General features: G+C 48.7%; 2 protein-coding genes and 1 pseudogene across 2 annotated transcripts in view; all 3 read right to left on the bottom strand.

The window, feature by feature from the left end:
- The window catches only part of LOC102881681 (keratin, type II cytoskeletal 71), a 9,167-nt gene extending 8,303 nt beyond the window's left edge, over nt 1–864 (bottom strand). The window contains exon 1 of the mRNA XM_006904562.1: nt 376–864. Coding sequence (XP_006904624.1) covers nt 376–822 — 447 coding nt within the window. The 5' untranslated portion in view covers nt 823–864. The remainder of the gene's footprint in view (nt 1–375) is intronic.
- On the bottom strand, nt 187–305 carry LOC112478474 (annotated as a pseudogene).
- Nucleotides 865–12,730: 11,866 nt separating the features above from the next.
- Nucleotides 12,731–20,025, bottom strand: KRT74 (keratin 74). Its single transcript, XM_006904561.1, has 9 exons — nt 19,516–20,025; nt 18,667–18,881; nt 18,162–18,222; nt 17,578–17,673; nt 16,912–17,076; nt 15,555–15,680; nt 13,849–14,069; nt 13,402–13,436; nt 12,731–12,933 (listed from the first exon to the last, which is right to left on the bottom strand). Exons 1-9 carry the CDS (start codon nt 19,984–19,986, stop codon nt 12,731–12,733), a joined length of 1,593 nt encoding a protein of 530 aa, XP_006904623.1. The 5' UTR covers nt 19,987–20,025.
- Nucleotides 20,026–20,135: the final 110 nt, after the last annotated feature.

The following is a 20,135-nucleotide window of genomic DNA, read 5'->3' as shown; positions in this document are numbered from 1 at the left end:
CCACTAAAGATAGAAAATACCTGATTTGTCCACAGGAAGTGCCTCTCCAAATCTAACCTTAATCCACATTGCTATAACAAAAGCTTATTTTCTTTTTTTTTTTTTTTCAGGCGAGGCAACCCTTGGTTGACCTCACAGATTGCAAGGACCTTGTCAACTTACAATCCCTTATTGTTTTACTTTTTACACCTACAGCACCTGGTCTTCTTAGGTGGTCTCCCATCCAAGTACTAACCAGGCCCGACCTTGCTTAGCTTCCAAAATCAGATAGGATTGGGCTTGTTCAGGGTAGCATAGCCATAGACCCAAAAGCTTACTTTCTAAGAAGAGACAAGAAGGGCTGTTTATAAGTTTCCCAAGTCCTAGCAGACCCACCTTGTCGATGAAGGAGGCAAACTTGTTGTTGAGAGCCTTGATCTGCTCCCGCTCCTGGGCACGCACTTTCTGGATCTCAGGGTCCAGCTCCACGTTGAGAGGGGCCAGGAGGCTCTCATTGACGGTGACCTGGTGAATGCCTCCAGGTGGGCACACGGTCGGACATATAGGTCCCAGAGCTACACTGCCAAACATGCTGCCAGCAAAACCGCTGGCCCGGCCCCGGCCAAATCCATAACCTCCACTCTTCCCGCTGCCACTGGCCACGTTGAAAGAGATGCTCCGGGCGCCCCCCAGGCTGTAGAGGCTCCGACTGCCGAAGCCCCCGCTGAGCCCTTTGCCCCCTGCCCGGAAGGAGGATGAGCTGCCCCCTGCGATCACGGCTGAGCAGCCACTGAAGCCCCCCTTGGGGGCAGCTCCAGACTTGCAGGTGAATTGCCGGCTCATGCTGCTGGTAGAGGTGGAGTTCAGACACAAAGGCAAAATCCCGGAGGGGTTCCACAAGTTGCTGTGAGGACTGCCAGGTGCCCTTCTTTATATGTACTTGGCACTGGGGCTCATGGATGGGCAGTCAAGGGCTTAATTCGTGGGTTTGGCTTGCCTGGGAGCAAGAAGTCATTTTCTCTATGCTGAGCTAGAGACCAAACCCTCCCCACCTCTGAAACAACATGAAACCTTCAAAGTGCTGGGTTTGCAAGCCTTGCTCATGTAATTTGGGTCTTATCTAATTAACCTGCTGTTATAGGGTAATTTGCCCCAGGCCTAGCCTCTCCAGGGGGATGTCATTGGCCCTTCACCATCTCTATCCTGATTCATCTTCTCTGGATTGTGGGATTCTTCTTGGGGACTCAGGGAACAGAGGGAATGGACTGCTCTGAACAGAGCAGGCCAGTGAGTAGAACATGTGGGGGCTCCAACCATAGTTATGTCTTCCTCTTTTCAGGAAAGGGGCATATCATTCAGTCATGCACCCCTCCCCCAGACCTCCTGGAGGCACCCCCACCCCCACTGAGGGCTTCTTCTCTTAACAAACAGAAGACAGCAGCTCTCTCTGCTGGGCTATTAGGAGTGGAGTGACCCTCTCCCCAGCATGGGACATTAGCAGCCCAGGGCAGAGCCAACCATGAATAGTGGGGCTGTGTGCTTCTGCAAGTTACCCAGAAAAAGGGTCTCCACATTTCACCTCTCTCAAACTCCCAGAATAAGGCAGGCTAGAGGCTGAGCAAAGGACAATTAATGTCCAGTCCTTCAAGCACTGAACAGAAAGAGGAAGAGGAAAGGAAGATGGAGTTGGGGCAGGTGACTGAGAAATTCAGGAAGTCAACTGGGAGAAATGATGGGACAACAGAGAGAGGCTCACCCAGGGCCTGGATGTTTCAAGGAAAAACTTCTGGGATGGGGGTGGGGAGGCGGAAGTCTATTTCATCATTCTGTCTTTCCTCTAATGTGTATCTCTGCTAATAAGACTAGGGGTGACTTGAGGACAGGCGCCATCTGTTTAGAGTTAAAATAAAGAAGTTGCTATCGAGGTGAGACTGATCTCCTGTTGTATCTCTCCAGACCCACGAGAGCCAAGAATGCAGGCTAGCTGGTGCCCTCCCCAGGAGTGCAGGCCTCCCCAAGAGGGTGGCCCAATGAGCATGGCGCCATCCTGCTCAAAATGGTCCTGTGGTCCCCGTGATCCCTGTTCCAGAGTCCACCTGTTGTCCCCTCCATCCCAAGTCCCTGGCTCCTGCGACACATCCTGGTCCTCCCTTATTACTGTCATTGCTGCTGTGGCCCCTGTTCCTCTCATAGCTGACACTGACCCTGGAGATTGCCCATGCCCATAGATCACTGCTGGGGCCCCATGGGTGGGCTGTGGCTCTTTACCTGGGTGTGGCCAAAACAGGAGAAGAATTTGGAGCAGGGCTGCAGTAGGGCTCTTTCTCTCACTTTGTTTAGGGAATCCATTCCTGCCTCCTCCTCAGCACCCTTTTCCACCCTCCCTTCTGCCATTTTGTCTTCATAGCTCTTATTGAAACCACCAGTATTTATCTCCCTCCTCTCCATTTTTTATCTATCCTTCCCCCTCTCTTTTACCACCTCTTGTTCTATTGCTTCCTAACTTGCCCTCTTCCTAAGGATCTTCCTGGGTCAACATAGGCCAGCTCTGACCTCCCCTCATCTCCCTCAGCCCTAAGCATGTCTTTTGCCTGTGCTAGAAGGACAGAAACTTTGTGGACAGCTTCTATGAGGCTCCTCTGAAGGCTGTGTCACATGTCATCTCAATTTTCCTTTGTAAGGAGAGTAGGAAGTTCTACAAATTAAATACAACCTAGTACACTCCTCCTTCCCTTCCTCCCTACAGTAAACCTCTATTGAACACCTATTGTGCGTCAGAATTTGGGCCCCGTGCTTGGACACAGGAGCATGTGGGATAACTCTAAGGGCATTTCACCGCTCTCGGAACCCAGTCCTCACATAGGGGTCCTCCGCCATGGTTTTGCTGGCTGTATGTTTCTCTGACATGCATGACAGCTTCCCAGCCCAGCCTTCAGCATCCCGCAGCTACCGTCCTGCCCTTGCCTTGTCCCATATCCTTCCTCACTGCTCCCTGCTCCAGCCAAAGACACTTTATCCACAGGCCTCATCTTCAAATACCTCCAAAATTTTGCCAAACTATTTCTACCCAGCCTGGAACAACTTCTCTCCCTATCTCTTCTGATCCAAATCCTTCTACTCTTTCAAACCCTTGCCCAAAACCCTGAATTTAGCCCCATCTTATCTCCTCCATGCTATGGATTTCTCTGTCCATTGACACTTGTGTGTAGGCTGTTGTGTTCCCTAGGGCCTGGGGCCTGGATGAGCGTTCTGTGTCTCCCAGCTGACTGCACCCTCTGTGCCTTCCTCAGGGCCCAGCACCAGCCTCTGGACATCCCTCCCAGGTGTGGGAAGACTGGCGGTTGTTGGAGCAGCAACTAAATGGCAGGGACGGTGCATCTTCAGGGAGCTGCTGGGTTGGCGCCCACCTAGAATGGCACCAGGTAGGAGGGTCTAAGTTCTCCTGCACCACCGAGCAGTGTCCCTCCGCTTAACCTCTCTAGGCCTCAGCTTCCCGGCTATAAATGAGATAATAAACTCCTCATGGGGTAGTTGCGGCAATTACGTGTGTTAATCCATGTAAAGCATTTGGTGAGTGCCTGGTACATAGTTCAATGAATGTTAGCAATTACTAAAAATAGAGATTAAATTAGAATTTAGGAATTGGCCTTTCTTTGCCTCTTCTTTCCTCTCTTCTTCCTCTCCTCTGGGAGAGGATGTCTGGTTATGCACATTCCCACAAAGTGTCGTCTGCTGATGGACACAAGGAGACAATCTCTGATCATGGAAAATTTGCCATTAGAAATGATAATAATGATAAAGACACTGTCCGACAAGCTCTTCCCAAGTACAAAACTCAGTAGGAAGCACTTTTCCAACATTAAGTCTCTTGGTTTGATCCATTCATCAAATATTTACTGAGTACTTATCAAATGCTGAGGGGGGCAGTACAAAGTATCCTCCTCTCAAAGAACTTAGTTTCTGGATCCCTCCAAACGCAGGTGTCCCTGGGAAAAACATCTCATCAAGCTATTAACAAGTCATTAACACCTTAGTGTGAATTAGTTAATCAGATACTGGCCATTAGGCATGAAACACCCAATGTTGTTGATGAGGATGATGATAGAACAGGAAGGTGAGTTCTGGGCCACCCACAGGAAGGGTGGGCCCAGGTGGGGCTCCTGGGCTTTTTGCTGGAGGAAAAAAAGGGAGGGACTGAAGGAAACCAGGACCGGGCCTCAGTTCACCAAGGTGGCCAAGGCCCTTCCTCAGCCTTTATTGAGATCTGGGGAGACTCAGGGGCAGAAAGAGGCAGGCCCTCTGCTTTGGGAGTCCTCTTAGGCCAGTGGGGAGACAGGATGTGATCTATCATGTCTTAGCTTCATTGTCCCTTCACGCCCTTCTGTAGGCTCTCCCAGCTTTCTCGGTGGGAATTAAATTCTGAGTGATGCTTGGGCAGGTGTGGACGCCTCTGAGCTGCAGTTATATTCACCCATGAAACGATGAAAGGAAGTGTGTCAAATCAGAGAATCAAATCTCCAAGCTACCAGGGACATCTAGCTCAGATATTCAAGGAAAATTTAAATTGTATATTAAACAAATTACATTTGTATGTATCTTGGTTTTATAGCCAAATGTTTTATTTGGTTCACATGAATTTGTAGCTTTCTTTGTATTTTTGTTTCTTTGTCTGAAGATAATCAGTTCGACATGTTTGTTGTGATCCCTTGACCCCGGTCAGGACCCACTGGCTCCCCTCTCAGTGTTCTGGGGTCTGATAAACCTCCAGAGAAGATGTCAGAAAGAGAAGGGTAAGAAAATCTAGTACAATCCAGAAGGGCAATTGCTAAATGAGAGGAAAAGGGAATGTACAGAGGAGAGGCAAGACCTGGGAACCCTGAATCCACAAGGGCTGCCTGGAGGACAAGATTTGGATTCAAGCCTTTTAAGGGAAGAAGGCTTGAGTGGACTGGCAGCGAGGAAATGCAAAACCAGCCCAGACTGGCAGGAGGAAGGATATTGAGGAAAGGACCCTCCAGGCTGGAGCAATCACGAGAGTGAAGGTCAACCAGGGTAGAGCGACCCTAGTCCCAAGCTTGTGTATGGGATAGAGCGAGTGCTAGGGAGCCACTGAGGGCTCTTGAGCCAGGCAGAACCTGAGCCATGCATGTTTCAGGAAATAGAATCTAGCTGCTGTGTGGGTAGGAGTCGTGGAGGTTGGGAAAGCCTGGAGGTACTGAAAGAGGGGCAGGTAGTTCTCTCAGCAAATAATTGTCTCAAAAATTAGAGAGAATGAGCTGGGCTATTTGGATGACATCAGCTCAAGTCCTGCCAGTCCTCCTTAGCAGATTGACCCGGAAAATTAACATGTTGTCTGTGAACCCCTACAAATTCCCCTCCTCGCACCTGCGCATCCTCCTGTAGTTTCAAGCAGGCAGGCCACTCAGCGCCAAGCCAGCTGGATGGAGCACAGTCCCTGGGGCATCTAGGGTCAGGACAGGGGTTCAGCAATTTTGTACCTGGCAAGGCCAAAGGTGAGCTCACCCCAGAGGAGCTGAAATATGAGGGACAGAGGAGGACTCTCCTGCCAGGCCCTCGGCTCTCTCCCATCCTTCAGTTCGGCTGCCAGAGAGGTAACTTCCAGAGCAGTCCAAACCCCCTTGCTTCCTCTTCACTCAGCTCTGTGGCTAGAAACACCTCCTTTGAGCTTTGCTGGCCATCTCCTTCCTCCAGCCCTACCCCAAGTCTCTAGCAAAGTGTATGCACTTGGAGCTCTGAGGACTCAGGTTCTGGTCCTGCCGTGTGACCATGGGCAGGTCGCTCAACTTCCTGAACCTCTGTTTCCACATCTCTAAAAAAGAGGAGACTATTACCTGTTCCACCTACTCACTGAGGTGGATGGCAGGCACCTTGTAAATAATAATAATGATGATAATAATAATAATAGTTAACACACAGTATAAGCTCTGCCAGGCTCTGAGCACTTCACGTATATTAACTCATTTAATTCTCACCAACAGCTATATGAAGCAGGTACTGTTATTACCCCAATTTTACAGATGAAGATCTGAGGCCCAGGAAGTTACGTAACTTCCTCAAGTTTGCACAGCTAGTGAGTAGCTGAGCTAGGATTTGAGCCAGGGTTCAACCCAGGCAGCTTGCTCGCGGTCTGCACTCTGAGCTTCTATACTCTCCTGGCTTTCTTGTGCACAAATATGCAGCGCAGATGTCTGCCCTATTCCAGGTACACGTGCCCAACTCTAGCCTCCCACAAGCTCCGGGTCCTATTTTCTTCTGTCCCTCCTACATCTGCACCACTGTGTGAAAACCTGAGCTCACATTTCCTATCCTGCATGGGCTCTGCCATGCCATGAGTGCCCATGGCCCCACTCTCCCATTTGCTCCCCTTCCTCAGGAAGTCACCTGCCCTCTTTTGCCTCGGCTCCTTTGTATCTGTCATGACTGCCGTGGCCCAGGCTGCACCCCGTCCTCTCTCTCTCTAGAATTTGGGCAGTAACCTCTTGAGCAGTCTTCCCCAGCTCTGCCCATCTGACCCATTCAACCCATCTTGCAAGTCCACTTCTGACTTCTCCCACACTCTCTTCTTCCTGTTATAGACCCTCTAACTAGCCAGATCTGACCCCTCACTCCCCTTCTCAGCCTTCTTTGCTCTTCTGAAGAAGATTAACATTAATCTTAGGACTTGAGTAAAGATGAGGCGGGTGTGCTTATGAGACAATTAAATGTTTCTCACACAAATCATGCTTTTCCTTGATGTCATGCTCTGGGCTGTTCTCCCAGCCTCCCGCCCACCAGGGCAGGCTCGTCCTGTCCTTTAAGACAAACCAAGACACACCTCCTCTAAAAAGCCTCCCCCAAGCCCTCCTCGATTTCCACACTCACTCTGTCACATGTGCTGCACCTTGTTGCACACAACTCTATTGCCCAGGTGTTGTCTGCATCCCTCCAGCCTAACATTATCTAAGAGGCCCCTCCAAAGCCAATACTCTCCACTCCTGTGGCCGTAGGCTCTAGAGCTTGTGGCACAAATTGCGAATGCTGCTTGCTAGTTGGCAGATGTGCTCCAATATGTCAGAGGATATGTGTGTGGGTGGATGTGAACATGGACGTGAGCATAATGGTGTCCAGCCAGTATGGACTGACATGGCTGTCCCAGTTCTCTGTGGTTGACAACTACTGTGATGGGTTAGTGCCTGATTGTACTAGCTGTTAAATATTTCAGTATGTTCCGTAGACATGAGCCTGTGAGCCAACAGGCCTGTGTCTATGTGTGTGTACACAGCTTTCTGATGGCCGTCCACGTGACAATGGGCCCCATCTTGAATTAGCTATTGCTTGCAGATTTTTATATCTCCATTCTTCTCCACTAGTAGCACACAAGTGAGAGCCGATTGTCTCATTTTCACTATATTCTTCTTCAATAATAGCCACGAGGGGATGTGGTGACTCACAGCTGGCGACCAATTAAGGGAATCATATTCCTTCATTCGACATCCCAGAGACCATGAAAGCAGGAGAGGTTCTGACCAGTTAGGCCTGAAAGAACATCCCTTCCTAGGTGTTCTCTTCTAGGCTGGAGGGATGCACACAAGGTGACTTCTCAAGGTCACAGAGCATCTATTTTAATGAGACTTTCTCTACCAGTGAACATGTATGAATCAGTTAAAGCCTTGCTACATCGAGTTTGGAACCTTGGGAGAAATCTGTAAAGATCAGAAAATGAGAAGGTCAGAGGCAGAGGGAAAGATACAGAGAGGAATGAGCAGCAGGGAAGAGTGGATGAGGTTCCAGGAGACAGGGCACTGACTACTGTCTTCTATTACAATCAGGGATTCATTTGCCAATTACAGAGCAACCTCTCTGGGCCAGGCATTTGCAGCATACCCCAAAACCCCCAGGCTTGCCCTTAATTAATCAAATGGAGGGTAAGTTATCTCTTCCTCCTACTAGCCCAGACTGCTTTCCCTATCTTTATGCCAGGTTGCTATTAGCCATATGCTGGGAAAGGCTGGAGGCCAACTCCAGGAACACGGTTTCTCTGTCTACCTTCCTGCTATCCCCTGCCCAAAATTTTATTCTTTATTTGCATGAGATTCACATAAATTAAAATGAACCATTTTAAAGTAAATGATTCAGTAGCATTTAGTATGTTCACAGTGTTGTGCAACCACCATCTATATCTAGTTCCAAACAGTTTCATCACCTTAAAATGAAATGTAGTACCCATGAGCCAGAATCTCCCATTCCCCCTACCTTCATCCCTGCGACAACCAAATCTCTCTGGATTTACTCATTCCGGACAATTTAGGTGAATAGAATCATACAATATGCGGCCTTTTGTGTCTGGCCTCTTTCACTTAGCGGAATGTTTTTAAAGTTTACCACGCTATAACATGTATCAGTACTTTATTCTTTTTTATGACTGAATAACATCCCATTGTAGAGTATATACTAATAATTTTTTATTCATTTATTCATTGATGGACATTTGGGATATGTCTTAGTCCTTTAAGTCTGCTATAACAAATACCACAGGCTAGTAGCTTATAAACAACAGAAATTTATTCCTCACAGTTTTAGAGGTTGGGAAGCCTAAGGTCAAGGCAGCAGCATGATTGAATTCCTTGTTCATAGCTAGTGGCTTCTCGCTATGTCCTCACATGGTAGAAAGTGCTAGGGAGCTCTGTGGGGTCTCTTTTATTAGAACGCTAATCCCACTCACGAGCACTCCACCTTCATAACATAGGCTCCTCCCAAAAGCCCCGCTTCCTAACACCATCATCTTTAGGGGTTAAGATTTCAACATATGAATTTTAGGGAGACAGAAACATTCAGACCACAGCAGGCTGCTTCTACTTTTGGCTATTGTAAGTAGTGCTGCTATGAACATGCTTGTACATGTGTTTGTTTACGTACCTATTTTTCAAATTCTTTTGGATATATTTACCTAGGAGTTGAATTGCTCTGTCATATGATAGTCCAATATTTAACTTTATGGGCAACTGTCAGTGTTTTCTACAATAACTGAACCATTTTACATTTCTACTAGTAATATGTAAATGTTCCAATTTCTCCATATCCTCACTAACACTTTTTATTTTTCATTATTTTTTATTATAACCATCCTAGGGGGTGCGAAATGGTACCTCATTGTGGTTTGGATTTGCATTTGCATTTCTCTGATGACTAATCATGTTGAGCATCTTTTCATGTGCTTGTTGGACATATGTGTATTTTCTTTGAAGAAAGGTCTATTGAAGTCTTTTCTCATTTTTAAATTAGGTTGTTAGTCTTTTGTTGTTATATATTTTGGATACTAGATCCTTATTAGATAAATGATATGCAAATATTTTCTCATTCTACAGGTTGTCTTTTCACTTTCTTAATAATGTCCTTTGATGTACAGAAGTTTTTATTTTGATGAAGTTCAATATATCTATTTTCTCTTTATTGCTTATACTTTTGGTGTCATATCTAAAAATCTTTTGCCAAATCCAAGGTTATGAAGATTTACTTCTGTATTTTCTTCTAAGTGTTTTATGATTTTAGCTCTTATATTTAGGTTGTCGATCCATTTTGAGTTCATTTTTGTATATGCTGTGAACAGGGGTCCAACTTCGTTCTTTTCCATGTGGATATCCAACTGTCCCAGCACCATTTGTTGAAGAAACTATTCTTTCCTTCATCAAATGGTCTTGGCAGCCTTGTCAAAATGGCTATAGATGTATGGGTTTTACCCAAAAAAAACCTTTTAAACATCTTTGTGCTGAATGGAAAGTTCCTAGGAACATCATCCTCTGGGTGTCTCTGTTAGGTGAAGCTCCCTTAAGTGTCGACCAACTGCTAAGCCCAGCAAAGAATAAGGCCAGTCCTTGCCCTTGGGGACCTCATGTCTACGGTGATGGAATCAGCCACACAGAGAGATTGTCTCAATCGCATGTGGAACTATCCCAGTGGAAGTGAGAAATGGGCACTGCAAGATCCTAGATGAAAGGCGCTGGGGGTTCAGAAAGGCTTCCAGGAGTGGATACCTGAGCAAAATCTCAAAGAAGCAGTAAAAATTTTCCAGTAATGAAAGACGTGAATGACGATCCATGCACAGGGACTATGTGAGCATGAGCATCACCAGGTCAGATGACTTAGCCCCTAAATAGACCTTCACCAGAGGTCTCCACAGGGCAAGTGAACCAGATACTTACCCTTCCAGACAGTGAGTGGGACTCCCTCACTCCCCTGGGCTGCTCTCCAACCAAAATTCCCGCATGTTCCTTCTCGTCTCTTTGCCTGGCACTGAAGCCTATGGAACTGAAGTTGGTCACCACTAGTCCTGCCTCCATGCTTTCCCCTCTTGAGCTTCACAGGATTCTCCGAACTGAGTCCTAAAGCAAGAGCACAGTACCCTCTGTGCACTTCTCAGGATCTTAAGCAGCAGTTGACAAAGAATCTATCCATTTCTCAGGCAGATAAGCTATAGCCACGGGGGCTGCCCCTTTGCCTTTCTTTACACCCCAGCACAGAACGTGTTATCTCTGTCTCCCAGGATCACATCCACCTAGCCCCCGGGTCCTTCACCATGCCTCCAGGGCCAGGCACAGCACTTGGGCCTCACAGCCCAGTGATCAGAGGCATGCCTGCCCTGTGATTTCATGGATGGCTAAGAGATTCCTCTAAAGGCTATTCCACCCCTTCACTGCAGCCCCTCTTACTGGGCCACCTGGAATTTGGTCTTTTGGGGGAAAGACAGAGTATCGCTGCTGGGAAGGGCTTTAGGGGTATCCGGTCCTGGGGTTCGTGACCCAGGGAGGCTTCAGGGGTCTGGGAACTTCAGAATACTCCGACATAATTCTGCACACTTTTCAGGGGGAAAGGTCCATAGATTTCATCAAATGTCAAAGGGGTTCATGACACACAAGGTTAAGAATCACTAGTTTAGTCTAAGTGTACTGGTGACTCAGCACTATTCCCAGTCCCCACAGTGACGGCAGCAGCGACATCAAAGGGAGGCTTTTGGGCAGAAAGTCCACCAGACTCCTGGGCTCTTGTGTTTCCCAAGGCTTATTGCACCCTGACACACACAGGAGAAGACCTCCTGAATACACGAAAGGCATAGTAAGGTCAAGGGAGGTGGTAGCTTGGGACCAGAGGCCCCGCTATTACAAGGCCCTGTCCCTGTTCACCTGAAGACTGTAGGGGCAATGACTCTATACGCACCTATAACACAAGATGGATCAGAAAGCTGACTAAAGGACTGAATTCTGCTGGGCAAAGTCCAGGGACTTGGAAACTCATCCAGGTCCACTACTGACTTCAGAAAATCTGAGTCCTCTCGCTTCCCCACCAAAACAAGCACACAAAACCTGCACCTAAACCTACTGTGATGGTGTGACTTAAGTTCTCTCTCCAGGAATCTATGTGCCCATCTTTCTGGTTATTTGACTAAACTCTCCTCCTTCAGGAAGCCTTCCTTGCTTAGCTTCTCCATTTCGGTCACTTCACAACCTTGCTGCGCTGGGCCGCCCCTCCCTGACTTGTATGAGTGTGTGGCTCTACATGTGTGTTCGTCTCTCCTATCAGCTTGAGATCACCCCTAGGGCAGCCTGCTTTGGTCTGCCTCCAGCCTCCCAAAAGGCTTGTGCCTTTGTGAGGTGGGACACATCATCATTAGGAGTGGGCAATTTGGAAAGATTGATGCACTGGCAAGAGTGCACATCTGACATTACTCAAGGGGAGTTTATTGAATATACAGCAGAAATTCAGAGTCCTTGATTGAAGCGAAGGAAGAACTGGGTGTTGGCATTCTTAGGAATATTTACATCAAGATCTATGACTTCTGGGCTGGGAGGTACCACCAGAGACAGATCAAGTTTTCCTCACTGAACACAGCTCATGGCAACAGGAATCGAGAGACAGAAACTACTGCAGGACACAGCCCCAGAGAGAAGAGCAAAGATAAATCACATACCCACAGTCCTTAACAAAAGGCAATGTAATTATGCTGCCCTCCTCAAAAGAACCATGAAATTGACACTACCATGGAAGGAACACAGACTTTGGGGTCAGCCAGTTCTGGGTTTGTCTCCTAACCCTGGCACTTAGTGGGTGACAGGAAGTGGGGGGAAATTATGCAGCCTCTCAGAGGATGGGGCTTCTCGTCTTTCCCAAGGATGCTGATTGCATCTACCTTGTAGGATGGGTGAGAATTAGAGGCAATGCCTGTAGGCAGCCTGGCACGTAGTAGGTGCTTGATATATGATAGTAGATATTACTGCTAATAATGTGGTGGTGGTGACACAGGTGACAGAAGATCCCTAGTTCTCCTTTACTTGGTTTTGTGAATGTGGGTACAGCTGGTGGTCCGAGAGTATAAACATTTTCTCCTAAATACTGGAGTCAATCTACAAAAACCTTTCCCTCTCCCCTCCTTTTCTTTCTCCTCTTTCTCCCTCTCCTCCCTCCTTCCTCTCCTCTCTTTTTCTGGATGATCATAGCTTCCCAGGACCAAGGAGATAATTGTAGCTTGCGTCCCTGCCAGTTGAAGGGAAAATGAGAAGTCACAAAGTCCACATGGGACCTGAAGAAACAGGGAGATGACAGCTCTAATCAGAACTTGACAGTAAGATAAGTCACGGTGCAGATGGCCAAGGGTACTAGGACTCCGAGTGGAGGATTGGGGTGTGGCAGACATCTTCAGCCAGAGTGAGAGCAAGGGCATCTCTTGTCCCGGGTGCTGAGGTGAGTGGGGTTGTGTGGCTCATCGGGTAGCTTTCCTGGCTAGTGCGCTGACGGAGGTGCTCTTGCCTTGAGAGTCCTTGGGGTCTCCTACTTGTACCCCTTTGCTCTTGGTCTGCTCACTTCGGGTGCTGCCAGAGCTCCCTGCAATACCACTGGCCCCAAGGGCAGTACTCACAGAGGAGCCAGGGTGGTAGCTGCTTGCACTGCTGCTGCTGATGACAGCTGAGAAGAAAGGCCCAAGAGCAGGGAAGAGGGACAGCAGGGTAAGTCAGCAAGTGAGACATCTCCCTTAATCCCACAGCAACCCTCAGCATCAAGAAACACCACCAAGATGAATGGAGACCTGATTGTGTACCCAGCTTTGTGCGAGATGAGGACAACACAGAACAGACATGCTCCTGCCCTCTTGGAGTTTCTAAGATCATTTGGCTCTCAAGGCCATATTCTCAACCTTTCTCTTGATAGGTTGAGAGCCAGAAAGGGTATGGGGTGGGCATGACTTTAGTCACTGTTTCCACGGGACAAAATGGGGAATAGGTTTCCTCTAAAGCCGGAGAACCTTCACAAGACAGTAACAAAGGTTCTGGGTGGCATGAGACATTTAGTGGAGGAACATTGCTTTTTCCTGGGGTCCCCTGCTTTCCCATCCAGCCAGAATCCCTACCCAACCCGTCTCTCAGAGATACTCACAGATGCTCACAGAAGATGGATTTTCACCAGACATCCTGAAGGACAGAAAGTTAAAGGAGAAAACCTCAGGGTAGTGTTTAGATTCAGCTAAGCATTGATGGGCTCCTACTTCTATATGAATATTGTTTTAATTCACTTTTATAACAACTCGTGAGCTGATAATGGAGCTTATAATCCCCATTTTACAGATAAGAACATAGAGACACAGAGATATTAAATGATTTAACTGAACCATACAGCTAGTATGTGGCAAAGCCAGTAATTAAGAGGTCTATCTGACCCCACTGGCTCTTTCGCACAGCACCACCCAGCCACCTGTGCTTCATGACTCACGTCTGATCTTTCCTTGCAGAAAGCTCCCAAATGCCCCGCTCTTTCCACCAGGGAGCCACCCACAGCCCTTTCTTCCTTGGCAGCACGACATTCCTCCATCCCCAGTCCCCTTACCAGCACTCCTCGCCCTCCAGCAGCTTCCGGTAGGTGGCGATCTCCATGTCCAGGGCCAGCTTCAGGCTCATGAGCTCCTGGTACTCACGCAGCATCCGGGCCAGCTCCTCCTTGGCCTGGTGCAGGGCGGCCTCCAGCTCATCCAGCTTGGCCTGGGCATCTTTCAGAGTGTTGTCTCCCCGATGCTCAGCATCGGAAATGGCTGTCTCTAGGTTGGCGCACTGAAAGGCAAAAAACAGGGAGATCATCAGAACACAAAATAAATATTAGATCTTAAAGGCTGGGTAGCACAACACTTTCACTTTCCAGAGGAGGCCCAAGGTGACAGCAAGTAACAGCTGCAGAGCCAGCACTTGACTCTTTGTCTATTGCAGACGGATATTTATAGGAGTTGTCATGAAAAGCTGTTGGAGCAGTTGCATTTTAGGAATGGAAGCAGAGACGTCAATGTTTGCAAAGTTATCTAGTGCCTGGGGTTGGAGGTCACCAATGGCTGCAGTTTCTAAGTACGCCAGATCCAGAAGAACCCTACTGAGACTCCAGCCAGATGTCTCTAAGGATCAGACAGCATGCCATGTGTCACTGTGATCAGATTACTGCCTGCAAGAAGTGTCCCAGCAGGAACCCTTCCCACACAGGACCAAGAGTGTTTCAGCACTCTGCAGGAAGGGTCTGTTTAGATGCTCCCCAAGTCTGGCCTGAATGGGTAAAAGAGCTTTCCCTTAGGGCAGGGAGTTAAGGGCCTGAAATTAGACCCGTGGCCTCAGAAACTGGGCTCTGATGAACATTTTGCAGCCCTGTAATCACAAGTACTCCCGGGGAGAAACGGTCCTCATGTAGTCTGTGAATCAGCCTTATGTATAGTCACAGCTGTCCCCGTGTTCCCCACATTGACTGGCGTGGACAGTTGTGGGGCACGGGGAGGAGAGCAGACCGAACTTTCAGTTTGGCGATTCTGTCACTAGCAGAGTTGACCTGGTTCTTTGGGGAGGACACAGGAGGGATTCCCCATCCCCTTAAAATCATTTCCCCACTAATATGGTGTTTAAGGTTTTGCTGCTACCAGGTAAGACAGGGTCCCCCTGGTGAAGTGGAAATGATACCACGGCACAGGGCAAGGGACCCAGGAGGGCTTCATCTGCTATCATCCTCACTCAGTCCCCAGGACCACACCCCACCCTGAGGGCAGGAACTTAACATGGCCACAGAGAGGTCTGGATGCGCACCCCACACATCCCACATGTGTTGAGTGTCTAGTGGCAAGAGGACACATGGGACCTGTCCTCAGAAGGGCACACCCGAAGAGGACATGGGGCGGGCTTGTTGCACACAGAAAAAGTCTGATAAACAGGGAAAAAAGAAAGAGAAAAACTGAATTTTAATCCTGATTCTATTTTAAAAAAAAAAACAGCTGGGGACCCTGGGAAAGTCATTTCCCCTCTCCAGCCCAGTTTCTTTGTTTAAACTGTGGAGTCAGATGAAATAAACTTGAGCGCTGGAGGAAGAGAGAGAGAGAGAGAGGAAGAGAGAGATGGGTTCTACTGAGATTGGTTCTATGTCCCTGGAGAACCCTAATACACTTCCTCTCCGTCGGGCTCCAGTTTCTTCATCACAGAGGGTGAAACACACACACACACACACACACACACACACACACACACACACGCACACACGCACACAGTGTTTTCTGAGGTATTACTGCTCACCTGCTTCCTCACGTTTCCAGTCTCACATCGGATCCTCTGGATGAGCCGGTTCAGCTCTGACATCTCGTTCTTGGTCTGTCTGAGGTCGTCACCATGCCGGCCGGCTGCCAGTTGCAGCTCCTGGATCTGGTTTCCCAGGGAGAGGAAGTTGGTGATGAGACAGAACTGCCCAGCTCCTCATTCAAGGTAGGGGAAAGGTCCTAAGCAATAAATTCCATAGCTGGAAGGAGCCAAGAGAGTAGCTCCAGAGCAGGAAGTGATGGAGCTAGGACCTGGGCATCTTTTCAGATGTTTGGTGGTGATTCTGACACGAGGTCCACCCACTTCTCTAAGCAGAACCTATTTGCTGGGCTTATCCTTCTTCCTCATCACCCTACTTGCAGTCTTTCCTGGGCTGAATAAAGGAAAGAAGCAATTCCCATTTATTAGGTATTTCCTAAATATAAGAAGAGCTCTGACCCTCTCCACTCATTTATCGTCTCTTTATAGAAGCATCTTTTAAAGGTCAGGTTCTGCTCAGGTACTGGGGATACACCCATGAAAAGGGTAGGTGTGGTTCCTGCCCCCCATGAAACATATGTTCTCCTGCAGCCCTTTCATAGGGACAGACAGAGGGCCAGAAAAGCCAAGGGCAGCAGGTACCCTTGGGGTGGTGGGATTTTGGACTCGTGGCTTGAAACTCAAATCTTCCCCTCTCCCCTTGGCCAGTCCTTCGGAAAAGAAGGGCTGACACAGCCATGGACAGGGGCGAGGAGCCTGTGATCCTTGCCATTGGTGGGCCTTGATCAATGCAAAAAGAAGTGCTAAAGCAGGCAGGAGTGGAGTCCTGGCGGCCCCCCCGGTAAAGGGTCTTCTCGGTGACAGCCCTGAAGCATAGCTCCCCATACTCACGAGGCTCCTAGAATTCTACTTCCTCCTCTTGGAAGTCCTCCCACACTGATCAGAAAAGAGCTCCTAGCTTCATCTTCTTTACCACCCTCTCTGTCCCCGGCCCACCCATAGCCATTCTCCTCCATGTCTGTTACTCTACTGCTGCCACGTGGCAACATGTCCCAGCTCCTGGAAGTACATTTGTTTTACAACAAGGACACCTCACTTTTTTTCTTTCACCAGAAGGTTACCTGTTTTTCTCTGTTGGATATGCCTGTCCATACCAGTTTTGTGATTTATCTTTCATAATGATCTCTGCCAAGAATTCTTTTTGGGTAGAATAGCTTTAATTCAATGGTTATAATCACGCTTTCATTTGGCACATCTACAAAGGTATCTCTCACATTCACTGGTGGAGGTGTAGTTTCCTAGGAAAAGAGGGGATGATGGAGAAGGGACATCCCTCCACCCACCCCCCGATGCCCACCTTGCTCTGGTACAGGGCCTCAGCCTCAGCCTTGCTCTTCAGGGCTATCTTTTCATACTGGGCACGGACCTCGGCGATGATGCTGTCCAGATCCAGGTCCCGATTGTTGTCCATGGACAGGATGACAGAGGTCTCACTGGCATGGGTCTGGATCTGAGCCATCTCCTGAGTTGTGAGGTAAGAACAGAGTCAGGGTCCCTTGGCCTTCCTCCTCTGCCCATCAGTCATCCAGGCCTGTAGCCCCTGGCAGAACGAGCCAACGTGGAGGGAAGAAGTGCGGGCTGGAGATCTGTCTGTTAGAGTCGAGGGAGAAGGCTCAGAGCAGCAGGAGGTACCCCACATGGGCAGCAGGCAGTGAAAGGCATTTCCTCCCACTCACGGAACCAAGAATCTGTGCTTTAGTAGGACTTCATGGGGTCGTTTTTTTCCTTCTGACGGGCAAGGTCACTATCTTGGCTCAGATTGGATTGTCTCCTATGTATATGGCCTCTTGGGACTAAGATCCTACACTTCCATGGTCTCCCAGTACAAGGTTTTGCACCTTTCCATAAAAACATCCTTCCTTCTGTTTGTCCTAAGTTGCTCCTATTGGAATCTCCTTGGAAAAGCTGGGCAAAGCCCTCAGCTGGAAAGAGGCAGGTTGGGGAGGAAGAGGAGTGTCCTCACCGCATCGTACAGACACTTCAGGAACTTGATGTCTTTATCCAGAGAGTCCACTTTGGCCTGGAGCTCCACCTTAACTGTGTAGGCTGCATCTGCATCCTGCCAAGGGGAACCCAGAGTCATCGATCAATACAACCCTCATCCCATCAGCTGCCCTGTCCCTGCCCAAAAGCCATTCGATTTCTTATGTTTTGCCCACGAAAGGAAGTATATTGATGGTTAAAATTACTTAAAATTGCTTTTCTCTCAGACTCAATGAATCTTTGGGAATATGGAAGGGAGAATGAGGCCTGCTCTTCTTCTGCTACACCTGAAGAAAATAAAGTCCAGAAAGGTAGAGTGAGTTTCCTCAAGTCACACAGTAAGGCTGAGCTGGACCAGAATTTCCTCAGTTCCCAGACTAGAAATCTGTTTCTGTCTCTGCCCGTTTCCTGGGTATATGTCCTGCCTCTCCAATATACTGGAGGCCAGAACCAACTCCATCCTCATTCAGGCACCCAAGGAGGCCTGGACTGAAGTCTTGCGCAAAGTTGGTTAGGATGAGGGTGCAAGAGAGATGAAAATCCATAGGCTCTTCTCTCCCTTACCTTCTTGAGCACCACGAACTCATTCTCAGCTGTCGTGCGTCGATTAATCTCCACCTCATACCTGTGGGCAAAGAGAGAAGGTATCAGAGGCCTCAGTTCCCTCGGCTAAGTAACCTCCTCTTCCCACTGGCTGGGCAAATGCTCAGAATATAAAGTCCCTAGAAGTGAGCACTGCAGAGGCTGGTGGGGACTGTACTATGTCTCTGAGTTACCTCACTTACATTTCACTCACTGGATTCTAGGAAAATATCCAGGTACCTATTAAGCTCCCCAAACCAGCCACTGAACCAGGCAGTGGATCAATGAGCATAGGAACTCTTTTCCATCTACCAAGTAAGAAGCTCTCATCAAACAGGGTCGGTCTTTCCCCCATAACCAGAGAAGGGATGTGAGCCCCTGACCCTGGTACTTGCTTTCTTCCTTCCTAAAGTGGCACAAAAGTTGGGTGAGCCCAGGAGTCTCTGGGAGCATGACCCATGCATGACCTTTGGTGGTCCCTGCTCACCTCTTCTTGTAGTCCTCCACCAGGTCCCGCATGCTCCTCAGCTCCGAGTCCAGCCTCACTCTGTCCCCAGACAGCATCTCTAGCTTTTTCCGCAGGGTGCTAATGTAACCTTCAAAGATGGGCTCCAGGTTCTTCTTGCAGCTGTTCAGGTCCAGCTGCTGCAGCAGCTCCCACTTGGTCTCCAGCACCTGGTTCTGCTGCTCCAGGAACCGCACCTGGAACCACAATGGATGCTATCATATCCCAAGGATATAAGCCATTGACTCCCCAAGTCATATAGATTTTCCTAAAGCCATTTGGCTCAAGTCTTGACTCTCCACTCACGGAATTCCATGCAAACTAGGCCCCTTACAAGGGCTCAGACTATAGCCTGCTAGACAAAACCAACCGTTGAAAACTCACTGAATAAGGAGACTCCCCAGCTTTCTTCTGTTGCCTGACCCAGTTCCCAGGAGATATTCTTCCCTGTATCACAGCTAAGTGTTTCTTCTGTACCATGAGTTTTTCCCTCTGACTAGTGCTAATTCTATTAGCCCTTTGTTTCTTTAAAGAGCTGGAAGTTTGTCCAGCTGTCCTCAGAAACCCATCACTTCTTTCTCAAGGTTTCTAAATGGCTACCCTTTGCGCAATTTCCCACCCTCGTCTGTAAAATCTCCAAAGAAAGCAACACGTTGTGTATTCCTTTGTGGCACCTAGCTTACAGTTCTGTTCTCCTCTTCGTTGTGATCAGAGAGCCTTTCCTGAGGTCTAGCGGCAACCTTTCTATCTGCAATGCTTTGTCCACTCCCAAGAAGCTGGGAATCACTCATATCTCACTGAACTGTCTTATCCTCCTCTTACGAGACCCACCTTGTCGATGAAAGAGGCAAACTTGTTGTTCAGAGCCTTGATCTGTTCCCGCTCCTGGGCACGTACTTTCTGGATCTCAGGGTTCAGCTCCACGTTGAGGGGGGCCAGGAGGTTCTTGTTGATGGTGACCTGGTGGATTCCCCCAGGTGGGCACATGGATGGGCACACAGGCCCCAGGGCCACACTGCCAAACATTCTGCCAGCAAAGCCAGTGGCCCGGCCCCCTCCATACCCAGTGGCAGGCCAGAAGCTGTAACCTCCAGTCCGAACACTACCACCAGCCACGTTGAGGGGAATACACTGACCCCCTCTAAGACTGTAGAGGCTCTGACTGCTGAAGCTAGCCCCAGCTCCTTTGCCATTCACACGGTGAGAAGCCACACTGCCCACAGCCTTCCTCAGCGCCACTGCCGAATGCCCACTGAAGCCCCCTTTGTTACCACCAGACTTGATGTTCAGTTGCAGACTCATGGTGGGAAAGAGGGAATTGACAGAGCTGGAGAAAAGCAATCGCCAGCAGATAGAGAGCAATGATGGGGCACCCAGAGGACTGGCTCCTTTTATCCTGTCGAGTTCCGGCCACCGGAAAAGGGCGTCTCTTCACTCTCTCCTTTCCTCCT

The sequence above is a fragment of the Pteropus alecto genome, unplaced genomic scaffold (assembly GCF_000325575.1).
Source record: "Pteropus alecto unplaced genomic scaffold, ASM32557v1 scaffold220, whole genome shotgun sequence".
Taxonomy (NCBI): domain Eukaryota; kingdom Metazoa; phylum Chordata; class Mammalia; order Chiroptera; family Pteropodidae; genus Pteropus; species Pteropus alecto.
This window is presented reverse-complemented; position numbering and strand designations above follow the sequence as displayed.